This window comes from Miscanthus floridulus, chromosome 2 (genome assembly GCF_019320115.1).
Source record: "Miscanthus floridulus cultivar M001 chromosome 2, ASM1932011v1, whole genome shotgun sequence".
Classification (NCBI taxonomy): Eukaryota; Viridiplantae; Streptophyta; class Magnoliopsida; order Poales; family Poaceae; genus Miscanthus; species Miscanthus floridulus.
The window spans coordinates 156,645,910-156,665,135 of record NC_089581.1 but is presented as its reverse complement, the minus strand read 5'-3'; the positions used below and the strand labels follow the sequence as shown (position 1 = coordinate 156,665,135).

Here is a 19,226-nt window from a genome sequence, read left to right as displayed (position 1 = left end):
CTAAAAGCTTGCCGACGTCGTCCGACATGTGTGTATCAAGACCCCAGACGTGCTGCCCAAGATCAGCACCCTGATCCGAATAGCATGAGCAGCTTGATAGCACACCGACGAGACATAACAAGATCCGAGCACCGAGGAGTCCCCGGTGTAGTCGACAATGTCTGACCAACCAAGGAGTTCCCGACGTAGCTGGCGATGACCGAGAACCGAGGAGCGAGGAGTCCCGGGCGTAGGCGGCGATGATCGAGCACCGAGGAGCGAGGAGTCCCCAGCATAGGCGGTGATGACCGAGCATCGAGGAGCGAGGAGTCCCCGGCATAGGCAGCGATGACCGAGCACCCAGGAGCGAGGAGTCTCCGGCGTCGCTGGCGATGATCGAGCACCGAGGAGTCCCCGACGTAGGCGGCGATGACCGAGCACCGAGGAGCGAGGAGTCCCTGGCGTCGCTAGCGATGACCGAGCACCAAGGAGTCCCCGGCGTAGGCGGCGATGACCGAGCACTGAGGAGCGAGGAGTCCCCGGCGTAGGCGGCGATGTCCGAGCACCGAGGAGCGAGGAGTCCCCGACGTCACTGGCGATGACCGAGCACCAAGGAGCGAGGAGTCCCCGACGTCACTGGTGATGATCGAGCACCGAGGAGCGAGGAGTCCCCGATGTCGCTGGTGATGTCCGAGCACCGAGGAGCGAGGAGTCCCCGGCATCGCTGGCGATGACCGAGCACCGAGAAGTGAGAAGTCCTCGGCGTTGCTGGCGATGTCCGAGCACCGAGGAGCGAGGAGTCTCTGGCGTAGGCGGCGAGGTCCGAGCATCGAGGAGCCCGCGGTGTAGGCGGCGATGTCTGAGCACCGAGGAGTGCCTGGCGTAGGCGGCGAGGTCTGAGCACCGACGTAGCTGACAACGTCCGTGCGGTGAAGTGTGCCCACTTAGTCCTCGAGCACGAAGAATCCGAGGGCCAAGGAGTAACCGGTGTCGCTGGCGATGAAGCACGAGCGACGAACAATCTGGTCGACTGGTCGGCGGCGAAGTGAACATTGAGTAGAAACGACCGGCGAATAGTCTGATCAACTGGTCGGCGACAGAGTCCATGAAACAAGCAGTCCGACCAGTTGATCGGTGGAGAAGTCTGAGCACCAGGTGGTCCGATCACCTGGACGATGATCCTACAATACAAACATGTAGAACAGGTAGTACATGATGTACAAATAAATAAACTCCAGAGAAAAATCAGCAATGGTGATGAAACGGCGTATGCAATTCAGCGATCAGTTGGCGTGAAAATATATTTATGTTTAATATAAACCGCCTGAACAGTTAGTGTGTAGCTGAGTCTCCAGCCCTAGCTAGCCCATAGTCCATAACATCGAGCGTGGAGCCCGTGCATGTGTAGGAGAAATAGGCGTGACCAAGGAGCCGCTGCCGACCACCCATAACGCAGAGCGTAGAGCCCGTAGCACGTGTAGGGAGGAGCCGGAGATAGGGCCGTCTCTGGAGGCGTCCGAGCATCAACAGGACTGTTCAGGGGTTCGGAAAATCATTTGAAGAGAAAATATGGAGAAAACAGTTCGGAGAAACATTATGGCGATATACAGAGATTGGAGAATATTTAGAAGAATATTAAAGCGTGACTTAGCTTTAGACGGAGCATCTGGTCGGCGACGTATGGCGTTATCTGGTCGACGTTGACGGCGAACACCTGGTGGGCGGTGAGTTGTTGGTGAAGGCGACCTCGGAGGTGGTTCTGAGATTGGATCTGCTATCATAGGGGCTGGTATAGCAGCGATAAATCATCGTCGTGGACTAGCATGGATCTCCACGAGATTGACGATGAGAACACGTTGTTGATTTGAGGTCCATCTGGCTCGCCATGGATCAAGCGCACACCCCTACCTAGCGCGCCAACTGTCGATAGAATATGCTCGGTAGTCCACCGAGGGGGTATCCCGCGATGGAAGATTTGTCGGTGGGGGTGTGCATAATCAGGAACCAGATGGTGACACAAGGCGCAGAGACAACGATTTAGACAGGTTCGGGCCGTCTGATCGACGTAATACCCTACGTCCTGTGTCTTTGGTGTATTGTATTAATATGTATATAGATCCGATCTGATAGATCCTATCTGCTAGGGGACTCCTACCTCTCCTTATATACTCTAGAGGAGGTAGGGTTACAAGTAAAGTAGCCTATTTGGTACTATACAATGTCTTGCGGTGCACACCGAGTAGTGCCGTGCACACCTTAACCTTGTGGGCTGGGCCACCCCTGGGGGCACAGCCCATGTCTTGGGGGCCATACCCCCATAGTGACACAAGCACATGATGTTGATGCTCCACAACCTCCCCCTCAAGTGGTTGATAGAAGAAATTCACCTCTAGTACAAGCTCATCCATAAGATCTCATCATAGGGAGTCCATCAAAGGGAGTAATGACTCGCTCTCAAAAGCTTGCTTTATTTATTGAACATCACTCTTTTGTCTCTTGCTTTGAGCCTACTAAGGTAGAAAAAGCTCTTCAAGATCCAGATTGAATAAATGTCATGCATGAAGAGTTGAACAACTTCACCCGCAATGAAGTTTAGACTCTTGAAGAGCGACCACAAGGTGCAAGAGTCATTAGAACCAAGTGGGTGTTCCACAACAAGCAAGATGATCAAGGTGTTGTTGTGAGAAACAATGCAAGACTAGTTGCAAATGGGTTCTCTCAAGTTGAAGGGTTGGATTTTGGAGAGACTTTGCACCAGTTGCAAGACTAGAAGCCATTCGTATCCTCCTCGCATATGCATCACATCATGAAATGAAATTATATCAAATGGATATGAAAAGTGCATTTTTAAATGGTTTTATAAATAAACTAGTCTATGTTGATCAACCTTTCGGATTTGAAGACCCTAGATATCCTAATCATGTTTATAGGTTGTCCAAGGCGCTATATGGGCTTAAGCAAGCCCCAAGAGCATGGTATAAATGCCTTTGGGATTTCCTCATTAAGAAGGGCTTCGCCATTGGAAAGGTCGACATCATACTATTCACCAAGAAGCTTGATGGATATATCTTCATTTGTCAAGTATATGTTGATGATATCATCTTCGGATCATCAAATGAAGATTCTTGCAAAGAGTTTGGTGAATTGATGTCGAAGGAGTTCGAGATGTCAATGATTGGAGAGCTTACATTCTTTCTTGGTTTTCAAGTCAAGCAAATGAGAGAAGGGATTTTCATCTCTCAAGAGAAATATACTAATGATCTTCTCAAGAGATTTAAAATGGATGAATGTAATCCAATCAAGACATCAATGCCAACTAATGGACATCTCGACCTAGATGAGGGAGGTAACATGGTTGATCAAACTCTCTATCGCTCTATAATTGGTAGCTTGTTATATTTAACCGCATCTAGGCCCGACATCATGTTTAGTGTGTGTATGTATGCTAGATTTCAAGCTAATCCTAAGGAAACTCATTTGATTGTCGTTAAAAGAATCCTTAGATATCTTAAGCACAGACCAAGCATTGGCCTTTGGTATCCCAAAGGAGCTATATTTGAATTAGTTGTCTATTCCGATTCGGATTATGCCGGTTGCAAAGTTGATAAAAAAAAGCACATCCGGAGGGTGCCATTTGCTTGGTAGATCACTTGTGTCTTGGTCCTCCAAGAAGCAAAATAGTGTGGCTTTGTCCACCACCGAAGCGGAATACATTGCCGTGGGTGTTTGTTGTGCACAAATACTTTATATGAAGCAAACTTTGCTAGACTATGATGTAGTTCTAGAAAAAGTATCTCTTTTATGTGACAATAAGAGTGTAGTAAAATTTGCTAATAATCCGGTTCAACACTCTCGCACCAAACACATAGATATCCACCATCACTTTCTTAGAGATCATGTTGCTAAGAATGATATTTTACTAGAAGGTGTAAGGACCGAGGATCAATTGGCGAATATCTTTACTAAATCGCTAGATGATGCAACATTTTGTAGGTTGAGGAATGAGCTCAATGTGCTTGATTTTAGCAACTTCACTAGAAAATGAGCTTGTGTTGTCCCTTGCATTGCATTGTAATATACAACATGCTTACTTTATAGTAATGCAATTAGGGCTTGTCTAACATGGTTAAGATAACCGCCGAAAAGCGTGTGAAGAAGCTTAACCTTGGATCAAACTTGACAGGCATCTAGAATTACTTTCAAGTATTGCATTGAATATGCATAAATATTGTTCTATCGTTACTCTTTAAACACCCTTTTATTGCCTATTTTCTTAAAAGGAATTATAGCCTAAGGCAAAATACTTTGAAAATTTTGAGGGTTTGAGAGAGGTGACTCACATCAGTCCCAATTGGTGTTTATTTGGATCTTATTGAAGTTGGGACTCGATTGAGAACAGGCAGCTCGAAGGACTTTGAAAAATTGCTGAAAAGGAGCGACCGGACGCTGGATCGGACTCTGCTCCCCTGCGTCCGGTTAGTTCACAGGTGGTGAACCGCTGCTGCGAAGGAGTGACCGGACGCTAGAATAGTGTTCTCCTTGCGTTCGGTCAGAAGGTGATCCTGCGTCCGGTCAAGCGAAGAAGACAAAGACGGGATCGACCGGACTCTGACTTGTGTCCGGTCAGTGGTGATCAGACGCGTTCGATCGCGACTCTAGGGGATTTGGACCTCTTTGGAGTCGATCGGACTCTGGGTGGCAGCGTCCGGTCGTTGCCACCAAAGCGTCCGGTCAATAGTAATCGTGCGGGATTCCAACTCTTTTCCATTTTCATATCTATTCCGTCGGGGGACCCCATATAACCGTAGCGCCGCACCATGACCTAGCCCGTATCAACCCACACTGACTTTGCCACTCTTGCCTGCGTTGTACTCGTGCCCTAATTGTCACCTCCAGTGCCGCCGTGTTCCTCCACCGCGCCCGCACTGCACCTCGCCGCGCCAACGCCGCTCCCGCGCCATCTGCCCGTGCACGCGCCCCGCTCCCGCGCCGCCGTTGTGGGTCCACCAAATAATCAAAGTAGCACTACAATTCAAGCTAACTAGAAACTACCAAATAATCAAAGTAGCACTACAATTCAAGCTAACTAAGTACCTACATTGCATATTCAAAAATTTTACCTGTCCAAGTCAATGCAACGATGAGACATGGACGCGAACGCCGAGACCAGAGCAGGACAGGGACGCGGTGGACAGGATCAACGATGAGGTCATGGCGCGTTGGGAGCAGGGGCCGTGTCACGACCGGGGTCATCGGAGGGAGCGCCTATGCGCGCAGCGAGCCAGGATGGACGAGGCGACGCGAGCCGGGAGGGGCGGCGCGCGGCCGGCACGGTGGGGGCCAGCGGACCCATTGGTGGGGAAAACCCAGAAGGATGGGATCAACTAACACCCAACGCACAACCACGTCCAAACTTTGGAACTGGCACTTCATAGCTGATCTCACATAGTTCTCCCACTGGTCTGCACACCCAATTGGGATCATCTTCCTTAGGATATTGAGAGGGGAACCTAGGTGAAGTACACCCTCCACTACGATGCCATCATCATCATCATCAACTCCATGGCAATATAGCTCCTCCCGAGCCCTTGCAACCAACTCACTAAATAAAGGCTTCTCATTGAATAACACAGGCACGCTTTACATCTCAACAAACTCGACATATCCATAGCAATCTCTTTCCACGGTGCCTCCATGATATATGCTCACTAGGTTGTCCATCTAGTAGTTCAAACATAAATTGAAATACGATTCGTTTAGTCCAAAGTAGCTGCTATATAGTAACTCTCTAATAGATACTAACCAACTACGCCCTAAATAACTATGTCAATAGCTATCTAACTATATTTATCTCACTAACTAAACCAACTAGCTATCTAATAACTATATCTATATACCTATGTCACTAGCTATCTAACTATTTTTATCTAACTATATCTATCTCACTAACTAAATCAACTACCTACATCATCAAATTTACTAGAAACTACCAAATAATCAAAGTAGCACTACAATTCAAGCTAACTAAGTACCTACATTGCGTATTCAAAAATTTTACATGTCCAGGTTAATGCAATGATGCGATGCGGACACGAACGCCGAGACCGGAGCAGGATGGGGACGCAGTGGACAGGATTGACGGTGAGGTCGTGGCGCGCTGGGAGCAGGGGCCGTGTCGCGGCTGGGGTCACCGGAGGAAGCGCCTATGCGCGTGGCAAGCCAGGATGGATGAGGCGGCACAGGCCAGGAGGGGCGGCCGGCACAGTGGGGGCCAGCGGACCCATTGGTGGGGAAAACCCAGAAGGATGGGATCAACTAACACCCAACGCACAACCACGTCCAAACTTTGGAACTGACACTTCATAGCTGATCTCACATAGTTCTCCCACTAGTCTGCACACCCAATTGGGATCATCTTCCTTAGGATATTGGGAGGGGAACCTAGGTGAAGTACACCCTCCACTGTGATGCCATCATCATCATCAACTCCATGGCAATGTAGCTCCTCCCGAGCTCTTGCAACCAACTCACTAAATAAAGGCTTCTCATTGAATAACATAGACACGCTTTGCATCTCAACAAACTCGACATATCCATAGCAATCTCTTTCCACGGTGCCTCCATGATATATGCTCACTAGGTTGTCCATCTAGTAGTTCAAACATAAATTGAAATACAGTTCGTTTAGTCCAAAATAGCTGCTATATAGTACCTCTCTAATAGATACTAACCAACTACACCCTAAATAACTATGTCAATAGCTATCTAACTATATTTATCTCACTAACTAAATCAACTAGCTATCTAATAACTATATCTATATACCTATGTCACTAGCTATCTAACTATATTTATCTAACTATATCTATCTCACTAACTAAATCAACTACCTATATCATCAAATTTACTAGAAACTACCAAATAATCAAAGTAGCACTACAATTCAAGCTAACTAAGTACCTACATTGCGCATTCAAAAATTTTACATGTCCAAGTCAATGCAACGATGCGACGCGGACGCGAACGCCGGGACCGGAGCAGGACAAGGACGCGGTGGACGGGATCGACGGCGAGGTCGTGGCGCGCTGGGAGCAGGGGCCGTGTCGCGCCCGGGGTCACCGGAGGGAGTGCCTATGCGCGCGGCGAGCCGAGATGGACGAGGCGGCGCGTGCCGAAAGGGGCGGCGCGCGGCCGGCATGGCGGGGACCAGCGCGGGCGTGGGCTGAGAGGGGCGGCGCGTGGGACGTCCAGCGCTTCGCTCGGCGAGGCAGTGCGAGCGGGCGCCGACGCGAGCGCAGCTACGCGCGGCGGTGGGCGCTGGCGGCGCTAGCTCGGGAGCGGTAGAGAGAGAGCAAGAGAGAAAGGAAGGGAAGGCCCATACGTAAGAGTGTAAGACATGGCTTGGCGCCAATAACCACGGCGCCAAGATCTACGACGCCAAGCTCGACGCTAAGATCTACGGCGCTAAGCTCGGCGCCAAGATCTATGACGTCAAGGTGGCTGCCAAGTCACCGCCATGTCTGCGCCGAGCCCAAGACCTAGGCGCCAAAATCTATGACGCTGAGACGTGTAAGCTCGGCGCCACCAACGATGGCGCCGAGCTAGGGGTCCAGATTTTGAAAGCATACCTCTACGGGCATATTTGTAAAAAATTTTCAAAAAAAGGGCTAAAAAAAAAATCGGTAGAGGATGCGACGCGTCCTGATGTCCGTGGGTCCATCCCTCAGTGGCAGCTGCGGTAATTTTCAACGAAACAGAGCAGATGGGGTCGGAAGGGAGAACGAATCGGTGTGAAACCACCCATCTCCGTTTTTAGACTTTACAAAGGTATATATATAAGGGGAACGGTTCCCCTCCGATTCTTTGCGCTGGAAACCGTTTGCAACCGTTTCCACCGATTCTTCCTAGAAACGGATCCGATTCCTCCTTCCAAACGCACCCTTAACCAATTCAACCCGTTTTCATCAAACTGGAACCACCAATTCAGTCTATATCAGGGTTATTAGACGCTTACCACAATATACCCCCTACACCTTTTAGATATTCCACCAAAAGAATCACCGATAAGAGCTTAAACATTGTCACCCTGATTTTTGCTACTTCCATAAAATGTTCACGACAACATGATGATTAAACTCAATCCTAGCACTTTAAACAAACTGGGCCTCTCATGGCTCTACATATAAAAAAACAAAATTAATTAAGTGTGGTGGGGCGTTTTTTCATCAAAGCTAAGCAGGGGTGGACGAAGCAGCAAAACAGACTTATGGGGGAAATCTCAAACTCCAAGCGACATACGAGTGGTCTTAGAAAAATTCCTTAATATAGGCTGTTCAAGTGCTCATCATATGGAAGACACTATTATCTCTCCCAAAATAAATAAATTAAAAACTTTATTGCTCAAACGACATCATGCGTCCTCTCACCAAAAAAGAAAAGGGTAAATATCTGTTATACTATACACATCACAAAAACATTAATCCATTTCCATCTCGATATTCATTCACTTTATAATCTCTAGATACAATAATCGAGGGTTTATGCTCGTTCAAAACTGCAAACTGCTTAACAAAGCCCAGAATTTCCATACAAGGAAAACTGGAGGGCCATGTTCCACGACAGACATTATGATAGGCTTGGTGCCAGTTCAGATGCACTGCTAGCAGAGCCAATGGGCTCTTGTAGGGCAAGGTTCAGCGGAAACATCTCACACTGAGCAATATGCGCCATGAGCTGGTCCATCAGGACCAGCGCAGCCATGGATTCCACCATAGGAACAGCTACAGAAGTAACAGAATAAAAAAACATCCGATCATAGGGACCAAAAGTGATGATAAAAGGTAGGAAATTTTTGGTGGAGCCATTACCTCGAGGGACAACACACGGGTCATGGCGCCCCCTTGCCAAAAGTTCAAGATCCTCATGCTCCCTTGACACAGTATTTTGTTTCTTCTGGAAAAGTGAAATCAATATATCAGACAACTGGCTATAACTTTTCACAAGTAACAGAAGTGTAGCTGGAATCATGTAAAAGATAACTATACCATACTGCCATTATTGAATACAAAAGAAATTGCAGATGTTGAGCCGAGTAAATATTCTAACATTCATGGTAGTCACAAAAAAATCTGTTTTTGATAAATTAGTGGTTCCAACTGTATTCACAGCATTACTCTGTATTATCATTCAAAAGGCATTATATGGTAATTATGCCACTGCTAACATTTTAAGGAAGCAAAGAAAGGAAGTTTTGAACTGAGATGCCTTACTCCGATAGTTGCTGTTGGCTTAAAAGCCACTTTGAAGTAAATAATTTCACCGTTCGATATCCCTCCCTGCATGCACATACAAGTAAAAAATAGTAAGTCCACAATTTCATACGAACTGCAACTATATCACACAAAAATGTAGAAGTAGAGTAATAGGATTTTAGGATAAAAACCTGAACACCGCCTGAGCGATTAGTTCGTGTCCTCACATTTCCAGCCTCATCCATATAGAACTCATCGTTATGCTCACTTCCAGTAAAGTCCGTACCTGGGCACAAGTTATTAGGAATTAGTCAAGCTGTAGAGTACGCTGCATAGCCCATAACCTATTTGCAAACAACGCCAACTAGTCCTGTGCAAAATGTACATGATTCCTTTTGTATTCAAGGAAACAAAATGATTCCTTTTTCCTAGAACATAAATGAAAATGATTCCTTACCAGCAAACCCACTGCCAATCTCAAACCCCTTGCTTGCAGGAAGAGAAAGCATAGCTTTTGCCAGTTCAGCTTCAAGTTTGTCAAAAACAGGAGAGCCAAGACCCTACAAATTGTTGTTGCCCCAAACAAACCAGTTATCAGATTCAAAATAAAATTTGAAATGGATGATCAACCTTAATGGATACGATGCAATCAAATCTAAAGCAAAATAAAAATAACCATAGAGCTTCAACACTTACACGAGGAACGTTTCTTGCAATGCATGTGACGACCCCACCAATCGAATCTCCTCTAACTCGTACTTTATCAATGGCAGCAATCATCTTCTCTGCATATTCTGGATCAGGACATCTAACGATGTTGCTCTCTATCTGAAATTTACAAGAATAAGATAGAATTCAGCAAATAACCGCAAAGACTATCCCTGTAATGCTTTGGAGGGGGAGGTAGTGAAAAGAAAATACCTTTTCCAAGGTTACAGTCTCATAATCAACTGCATCTTCTGGAAGTACGACTTGATGCACTTTAGAAACAAATGCCAAGATCTGCATGTAGATGATGTTCTTCCATCAGGATTATATATAAAAGGGAGAGGGAGGGACTGCATTTTTGCAGTGGAAATGAAAACGCAGAAGGAAAGTTTATTACTCTAGGTCAAGCAAGATCTGAACTACACATAACAACATGCTTGCCATATTTAGGTCAAGCAAGAACCAGGATCCAAGTCCAAGCAATCTGAGGAGTGCTGTTTAACCAGGGTCTAACAATGTTTGCTCTTATAGATTTTACATATAAAAAATTCCAAAAAATTAAGCTTCTGTTTTTTTAGTGTTGCATTTTTCTATGGCGAAGTAACCAGGCTAACTACAATGGTTGATCACAAGAGTATAATGGTTCAAGAAAAAGGTTGCCAAGTAGGGCACACCTCCACTCCTGATTTGAGCTTCAGAATTTTCTTTGCAAGAGCTCCTGCAGCCACCCTGCCAATGGTTTCTCTGGCCGATGACCTTCCGCCTCCCTACCATTCATCAAGCACAAATATTTTAATTCAAATATTAAAGTCTGAGAGTCATTACTTACATAAGTTCCAGCACAAAATGTATAAGAACTGGTTGTACAGTGCAATAACTACATTATACTTATATGTGCATAAAAAAAAGGTACCTGCACAGCTCTAACACCATACTTGAAGTCATAGGTTGCATCTGCATGGGATGGTCTGTACGCCTTAGCCATTTCACTGTAATCCTGTAGAAGCGAATATGTTTATGAAACAAAATATAGTACTGACACTCTCCCTTCTAAATGTTCAGCTTCCATAGCTTCCATTCATAAAGAAAATATATATCCAGAAAATTAGATACTTACACCGCCTCTTTGATCTGTGTTCGGGACAAAGACGTGAATTGGTGTACCAGTGGTCATCCCTGGAGAGAAAAAAACCCACCAGAATTATCATGCTACTGAGAGAAGCTAATGCATTCTTAGTTCCAGAAATTTTGTCCTCTATTCTAGAGGTACCATACCTTCATGTGTCCCAGATAGAATTTTGCATGTATCAGTCTCCTTTCTTGGGGTGGTTATTCTACTTTGACCCGGACGTCTGTATAAATCAACCTTTGGTATCAGTGAACCTTATAGAAATGGTTTAGCAATATATCGAGGAAAAATCATCCTTTGGCATTGGTGAACAACAAAGAAATAATCTAGAAATGTATATAAGGGTATGCTACAACCGAAGCACACCAGTATGAGTTTGAATACATGGCATTCCACATGTTACTAACATTTTAGTGAAATGGTAGTGATATTATCCCAAAAAATTCTATATGAGAACTGTATTCTGCTAGAATATAGCAAACATACATACTTATGAAATAGTAACTCCAGAAGAGACACACCTTCTATCGAGTTCTACTTGCATGTCTGCCTCAGTGAGAGGAATTCTGGGTGGGCAGCCACTGATCACACAACCAACGCCCCCTCCATGGGATTCGCCATAGGTTGCAACCTGGAAGTAGTTCCCGAACACATTTCCGGACGCCTTCACCTCTGTTCTCAAAAGCGCACGGTGTTAAGTGTCGGCACTTTTTCCATTCTTGTTCTAATAAAATGCCAATCATGTACTAGTAGCAGGTTCATAAGCCATTTGCTAGAGTATCATAAGAATTGCAGCATGAAAATCAATGATGAAAAATGACAAAGATAGCAAACTTTAGAACCAGTTGGGATACCCACTAGATCTAAAACACTAATTAATTGAATACTGAACTAAGCCAACTAGCACCAGAATCTTGGAATCCTATATTCATTTGGGATCATTCCTAAATGAATGACAACAACAAAACATGTCCATGCCGTCATCATAAGGCAGGTTATTCTCTCTCCAGAGACCAGAGGGGAAGATTTTCAGAACCCCTCTTACCACCAACGAACGGACACGCTGCAATCCACCGAGTTGCAATTAAGCAACCCCCAGGTCCCGCCCGGGATTCCCAGCACTCTCCAGCCCCATTGCACCACAAAACGCGCCGTGCCTATCCGCTCAACGCCGTGTATACGAAACAAATTCCAGTAAGTAATATACGAGGTGAAGGGGAGCATCCACGCGGACCTAGGCGAGCGGCGCGGCGGCGGCGGCCGACGGAGAACCGGAGGGACGCGGGGGCGGACTCCGGAAGCGCGCCTATCCCGCGGGGGAGGAACCGCGTGGACGCCCTGGCGGCCACCGGCGGCTGCGACACGGGCGCGGCCATTGGAGACGAGAAGGTTTGGTTGCCTGGTTGGTGAGGGAGAAAGAAACGGTGAAGTGGAGGGAAGGTTGCAGGGAGTGGTTTAATACACGGCGCGGAGTCGCCACCTACCCCGTCGTCGGGGCCTCCGGTCCGATCCACCCGCCCGGGCTGCAGCCCCAGCACGGCAGCACCACCTACTACGACTACGAGCTCCGGTTCCGCTCCGCCCGGAATCGCCACAGCCACACCTGCCCGTGCCAGGGGTTGCAATTTTTTGACTTGGATGCTGACCCCACCGGTCAGCGGGATCGGATCGGATCTGGTAACAACAACCAACCGTCTTGCAATTGCAATTGCAAAGACCTGGGATAGAAAACAAGGATCAGTCTGAAAACAAAATTGCTTCCACGGTCTGATGCTCCACTCAAATTGGTTGAATTTATTTAATTCATACCAGCAGTAGTCAGTAGACATAGCGATAGCACACGCAGTCCTACAAAAAAAGGTTTAACACATGCCTAATTTGACCGACGAAACAAGTAAAGAAACGTGACGCCAGCAGCAGATTGGGGCACGCCACTGCAGAAGTGCAGAGCGATGGCCATCTTGCGTGTTCTTTTTCTTGGATAGCGATACAGATCCATCCATCCGGACGCCACTCTCACGCGTTTGTTCGTCCAACGACCCTCTCCGTTATCCGCTCATCTGTTCTAAAAAAATCACTCCCAACATGCCACACTCCGCTCCGCTCCCACATGTGGCGCTCGACGGCCAGCCCTACGCGGCTCGCGGTGCTCGGCGCTGCCTCCCTGCCGCATCACGCAGCAGGAGTCGCCCACCCGCCGCTTACCAGTGCCGCCAAACCGCTGCCTACAAGCACCGCCGGGCTGCTGCCTTCAACGAACCCCACACGTCGACGAGCCTCCATTCGTCCATGCAACAAAGAGATGTTGTGATTTGCTGAAAACACCTGTTGCAAGCGTATGTTTTAAGTGTTTCAGATATTTTAAAAGTATGTTGCAAGTGTTTAAGATGAATGTTGCAAAAGTAAATCAAAATGTTGCATATGTAGCCATGGTTGTACACGTATGATGCAAAGGTCTATTCCCAATGTTTCATCTGTGTTTTCGGACGTATGTTGCAAGTGTGTTTATTTTGGTGTTGCATACGTTTCACAAATATGTTGCAAGTGTTTTATCGGGATAATGCGTATGTTTGTAATGATTTTCAAGTGTTTTCATGTGTTTTTGTATGTGCTTCAGAAGCATGTTTCAAATGTTTTATCGATCTTTTTTTTTATGTTGCAAGTGTTGCATCTGGATGTTTTAAAAGTAAATCGGGCAAGTACAGCGGATCTCCATCTGGTCAATGTGGATCAAATTTTCCGGCGGTGTTTCTCGCCTCCATGGTGGTGGGCAGACCACGCTCCTGCAGCAATGGTCAGCGGCGACTTGAGGCAGGATGGTGCCTCCGGGCGGCGTGGGCCTCGCGTGGGAGCGCGAAAATGGAGCAGGAAGTGGACTGCAGGTGCGATCGTCAGGACGCCCCGTCCGTCCGGACGTTCGGGCGCTAGCGAGACCGATTTTTTAAACAAACGCCACCTTGCATGCTCTACCCTGCAGAATAATTCTCATTCTCGCCACCAGCCTCGTTGTTGCAATTGAATGTTTGGAATTTTCTTTCTCTTGTTTCCCCCACATGGTGACGCCAAATTAAATTACACACTAGTAAGGGATAGCACGGCCGAGGTTAGAATGAACCTTGATCGCACGAAGAACACAACAAATTGATGAAATCAACCGAGGGGTCGGTTAGGTCGATTTTGAGCCCGTTCTTCACGTGGCAGACGCCTATAGCATTTGTGCAAACAAATTTCGTCCCCTTGCACTGGACATGGTGTCTAAAAGAAGTTCAATCCATCGCACTGGACGTGCTACCTAGTTTAAATTAATCCTTGACCTGCTGAGAATCAACGGAGCTTGAGGGAAAGCGTGGAAACGAGGACCAATCCAATGACACGATCCAGTGTCTAGATTTCTTCATTGAAACTCGACGATATACACGTCGGAACTCGGAACTACGACTTGCGAGGCTGCGACCAATCAGTTTCAGCAGTCACCACTCGCCACAAATTGAAATTGGGGAGGCAGGCCGCGGGCAAGATTGGCAGCGCCGGTGCCCCTGCGCTAGCTTCACCTTCACAGCATTTGTTTAGGCCGGACAGCAAACGGCTGCCTAGGCCACGCATTCCTCTGGGCCTGTGGGCATCACCTCACTGCGTCTGGCTCTGGCCTGAAAATGGAAATCCACGGCGTAGGCCTTGATTTGCGGCCCGCCATCGGCCCGTTAGATAGTATAGACAGCGAGCGTAGCGCGCACGGCACGCACGGCCAGCGCTTCAACTTTTAATGCCCAGAAAGTTTCCCAAAAAGTGTTACAGTAGTTATTACATCGAATCTTGCGATACGTGCATGGAGTATTAAATGTAGACGAAAAAAACTAATTGCACAGTTTTGTTGAAAATTACGAGACGAACGTTTTGAGCCTAATTAATCTATAATTGAATACTAATTACCAAATAAAAACGAAAGTGCTACAGTAGCCAAATTACCAAAATTCGCGACTAAACACAGCCGGACAAAGTGCTTGCTGAAGTTAAACAGAAGCGGAGAGCGCTGATATTTACGAGGGCCCTCGGCTCCGTGGGAAGAGCACTGCGCATTGGACACAGAGAGAATTATTCTTTCGCCAGGCAGCTGGGGATTTATCATACGTGACAACGATGGCGATGTGGTGCTCACACGCCAAGAGAGGATCAATCATTTGCTCAGCGCTTTTCACGCGGAAGTTATTGCAGGGCTGCAGAGTGTCCAACTGCGCTGAACTTGAGCATCAGTAGATTAATCCTGCTAACTGGTGCCCTTATGCTCCAGCAATTCGGTGATGCCCTGTGCAAGACCGGAGGGAGGGCTGGTAAATGAAATGAAGTCTTTAGTTGCTTAAATTTTTTCTGCTTTTGGGTGCGTATTCAAGAGAAGAAGAGAATGTAATAGTCCTGCCCATGTATTGGCAGAGCTGGGTTTCGAGTGTGTTGAGGGACAAGAGCTGATCACTAGCTCCATCCAAAACAATGCTGATCACTAGCTCCATCCCAAACAATATAAATGTTCTTGTTGCTGCTGATCGTTTGGCAGACGAGTAATGGATATCCCAGTTTTTTTTTAAAAAAAAAGGATACCGTGTGCCCGCTGCAAAAGCAGCATACGCCTATTTTTGGAGGGTTCTTCCTCTGTGAAGAGGGGCCCAACAATTCAATGTAAAATTTTATGTTAGCCCATTTAAAAAGATCTATTCTTTCTGTGAGGAGGGGCAAGTTCTATGTTAGCCCATCTAAAAAGATCCATTTTTGGAGGGTTCTTTCTCCTTAAGTAGCAGAGCAGCCCAACAATTCAATACAAGTTTTGTGTCAGTCCATCTAAAAAAATTCTAAAATAATGTGTGCAAGATTGGAGTTCGTCCTGGTATGTATTACAACAGTTACGTTCTTTCTCCTTGAGTAGCAGCCCAACAATTCAATACAAGTTTTGTGTCAGCCCATCTAAAAAAATCTAAAATCATGAGTGTAAGATTGGAGTTCGTCCTGGTATGTATTACACAGTTACGATCTGAAATTTTGTAAATTTATTTAAAAAAATTCACTGCAATTAGCACTTAGCAGCATACGTGGCGTTTGGATATAGGAGGTTTGATAAGGAAACGAGGGCTAGGATAGACTTGACCCATAGATAGGGAAATACCCATGTTTGGATAATGGAAAAGGGAAATGAAGTGGCTTGAGATAGGAAATGCAGTTGCCATATCCCAGTGATCTATAGTGTGCATTTTAGAGGACCCATGTAACCAATAGTTTGTCTATATTTGTTTTGCCTATGGAGATTTGTACAAGGCAATCGGTACATCAAAAATCAAATATTACCACTTTCCATACCTCTACTAAAAACATATACATACAACAAAATAATCAATGAAATGGAATTAAATGTGGCTTGCCTATGCAAAACAAGTAAATAACCAAACACTGAGAAACTGCATATTATGCTAATTTGGGTTGTGCTACATAAAGCCTAATACAGGCTAAGGCTAATACAAACAACCAATCAAACTCTTAGCAACCTGGTAGACGCCATATTAGACTCCATTTAAATCCAACTTACTAATAGTTAGTTGGTAAACATTAATTGGGATCTAAATAGATACAGCTAATAGGCCAGCTAATTGTTAGTTAGACAGTCAAGTGCCAACCATTTTACTGCTACTCTGTTCCAAATTATAAGTCGCTTTGACTTTTTTGGTACATCAAATAAAAAATTGGATGAACTAAAAAAGTCAAATCGACTTATAATTTGGAAGGGAGGGAGTAGTTGCCATAATCTAGCATGTAACAGATTGAAAGACACTTTTACCCTGTCACATATCTACATCTACATGCTATATCAATAGCCTCTAAAAGGTGAAGGACATAATAGACACAATCAATAATACATGTATCTTCTAGCTCTAGATCCAAACATCTAGTTAATAGGTAACTAGCTAATATTTGCTACAAGTTATTAGCTACTAGTGGATCCAAATAGGCCTTTAGTCTTGGATCAATTTTGGAAAGTTGGTTGGCTTTTAGGTTATAGTCCCTAAAAATAAGATTGGCAGAAGAAGAAAAATATAGCTAGAGAGAGATGGATCTCGGAGTTATTACAATCCGAGATTCAGAGCTTAAATTGCTAGTTGATTTGTACGATCTAATAGATTAGAATCAACTAAAGCTTTCAAAGTTACGATTTACATGCTCGAATTGATGCAAAAATATATAACCCACGAGGTACGATGCCACCTCTTCTTATACTGTGATAGTGGGTTGGGAGTTCTGCCAACCTAATCCAAAAGTATGCTCGCTAGTTCAGGCCTTGTTTAGCACGTCTCTAAACGATTTCGTCGCATTGCTACAATGCATGAAGCAAAAAAAAAGATTCTACTGACTTCTAGTTAATTTTGAGAGGAGAAAAAAAAACTCTAACAAGCCAAAGAAGTAATCCTTTATATATATTATAATATTTTTAGTAAAAGAGGGGACCATTTGGACGGACCTAGGCGAGCGGTGCGGCAGCGGTGCATGGCGAAGCGGAGGGAGGAGGCAGGGGCAAACTCGAGGAAGGCGCCGATCCCGCGCGGTGCGAGCCGTGGGAATGCCCTCTGGGACACCGGCTGCAACATGGGCGCGGTCATTGGATTGGATGGTGGCTACTTTAGCCCATGTGCTGATGATAGTTGCCGCGCCAGTGTGGAGTGTGGACGGGGAGAGGAGCCGTGGAAGCACAGAGGGCGTCTTACGCCCGTCGCGGGGTGGCAAACTTGCCCCTCGTTACATTCAGCTTCACTATCGACCGTGTTAGGTGCACATGTGCCTTGTCCGCAGGGACGGAGCTAACGGCAGGGCAGGGCGGGCTCCAGCCCCTCCTACGGCTCCCAGGCACGTGGAGCCCCCCTGAAGCCCCCCTAAAAATTTTACGTATATATATGTATAGAATAGGAGGGGCTGATATAGGAGGGGCTGATATGTTTTGGGCCCAATTTTAGGAGGGGCTGATATATGTTGGGCCTAATTTTATAGAGAATAGGGTATTATTAAGTCAAATCCCAAGGCCCAGTAGCCAATAGTGAATAGTGAAAGAAGGTAAGAAACCCTATCAATCCCACATTCCCACCGTAACCCCTGCCCTTCCCCCGATAGCCGTCGCGAGCCTCCCATCCCCGACCCCAAACGGACGGCGGCAGCTTCCCTGTTCCCTGGTTCTACCGGTGACCGGTCTACCCCGACTCCCCAGTCCCCACACCACGAGGACAGACAACGGCAGGCGAGCGGACACCACTACGGTGCGGGCGTAGGCCGCGCAGCCCGGCGGCCTGCAACGGCGCAAGCAGGCACGCCGCTCTCGGGGACGCGGCGGTCGGCGGAGCAGCTGAGCAGGACATCAGGTGATTTTTCAATTTTAACTGTGAATGTGAGACCAGGAGTCTGTGATTGAAAGGTTGAATGTTTGATTCATGATAGATTTCAATTTTTAGTTTTTCAGTATGTCAAAAAGAACTTTGCGCAACTACTATTCAAGTTCAAGTGGCAGCGGCTCAACTGCACATACTAATGAGAGCACAAATCAACCCAAGAAACCTAGGGAAGAGTTTAGTCATTCAAACCTAATTGCTGACCCTAGAAAGCACAAACCAATCAATTCTTATGAACCAGATATTAGAGACCAAGTAAAGAGAGCATATGCTTTAAGTGGTCCAACCCAACCTCATGAATTTCCATTTCCTCGCAAATGTATGGGTGGTGAATGGAGATCATTTCAAAAGACTTGGTTTGATGAATTTGATTGGCTAGAGTATAGTGAGTCCAAAGATGCTGCTTATTGCTTATATTGCTATCTCTTCTTTAATTCGGCAAAGGCTGAAAAATTTGGAAGTACTGTCTTTGCACATCAAGGTTAGGTGAATTGGAAGAACGCTAAGGATACTTTTCATAAGCACGGTGTTTGCAAGACTCATGCATAGGCTAGACTGAAGTGTGACGACAAGAATCAAAGGACAAGTGTTGGTCGAAAATTAGTTGAGGTAAGCACGGAGGAAGAAAAACGATGTGAGATTCGTTTGACATCTTTAGATGTTGCAAGATTTCTCATATCGCAAGGGGAACCTTTTCGTGGAGATGATGAGAGTTCTACTTCTCTCAACAAAGGTACATTTAGAGAG

The 19,226-nt window shown here is 46.1% G+C and overlaps 1 protein-coding gene across 2 annotated transcripts; it reads right to left on the bottom strand.

Annotated features, from left to right (window-relative positions):
• Positions 1 to 8,444: 8,444 nt before the first annotated feature.
• LOC136534381 (chorismate synthase 1, chloroplastic-like) lies at positions 8,445 to 12,686 on the bottom strand. 2 transcript variants are annotated; one of them, XM_066526838.1, is made up of 14 exons: positions 12,552 to 12,686; positions 12,302 to 12,466; positions 11,589 to 11,739; positions 11,214 to 11,290; positions 11,056 to 11,114; positions 10,852 to 10,935; positions 10,613 to 10,705; positions 10,152 to 10,232; positions 9,927 to 10,058; positions 9,688 to 9,790; positions 9,422 to 9,516; positions 9,249 to 9,314; positions 8,847 to 8,931; positions 8,445 to 8,759 (listed from the first exon to the last, which is right to left on the bottom strand). In XM_066526838.1, exons 2-14 carry the CDS (start codon positions 12,441 to 12,443, stop codon positions 8,605 to 8,607), a joined length of 1,323 nt encoding a protein of 440 aa, XP_066382935.1. In that variant the 5' UTR covers positions 12,444 to 12,466; positions 12,552 to 12,686; the 3' UTR covers positions 8,445 to 8,604. The 2 variants fall into 2 exon arrangements, with proteins under 2 accessions (XP_066382935.1, XP_066382932.1); XM_066526835.1 differs by lacking the exon at positions 12,552 to 12,686 and having other exon boundaries at positions 12,302 to 12,511.
• Between the last annotated feature and the right edge of the window lie 6,540 nt (positions 12,687 to 19,226).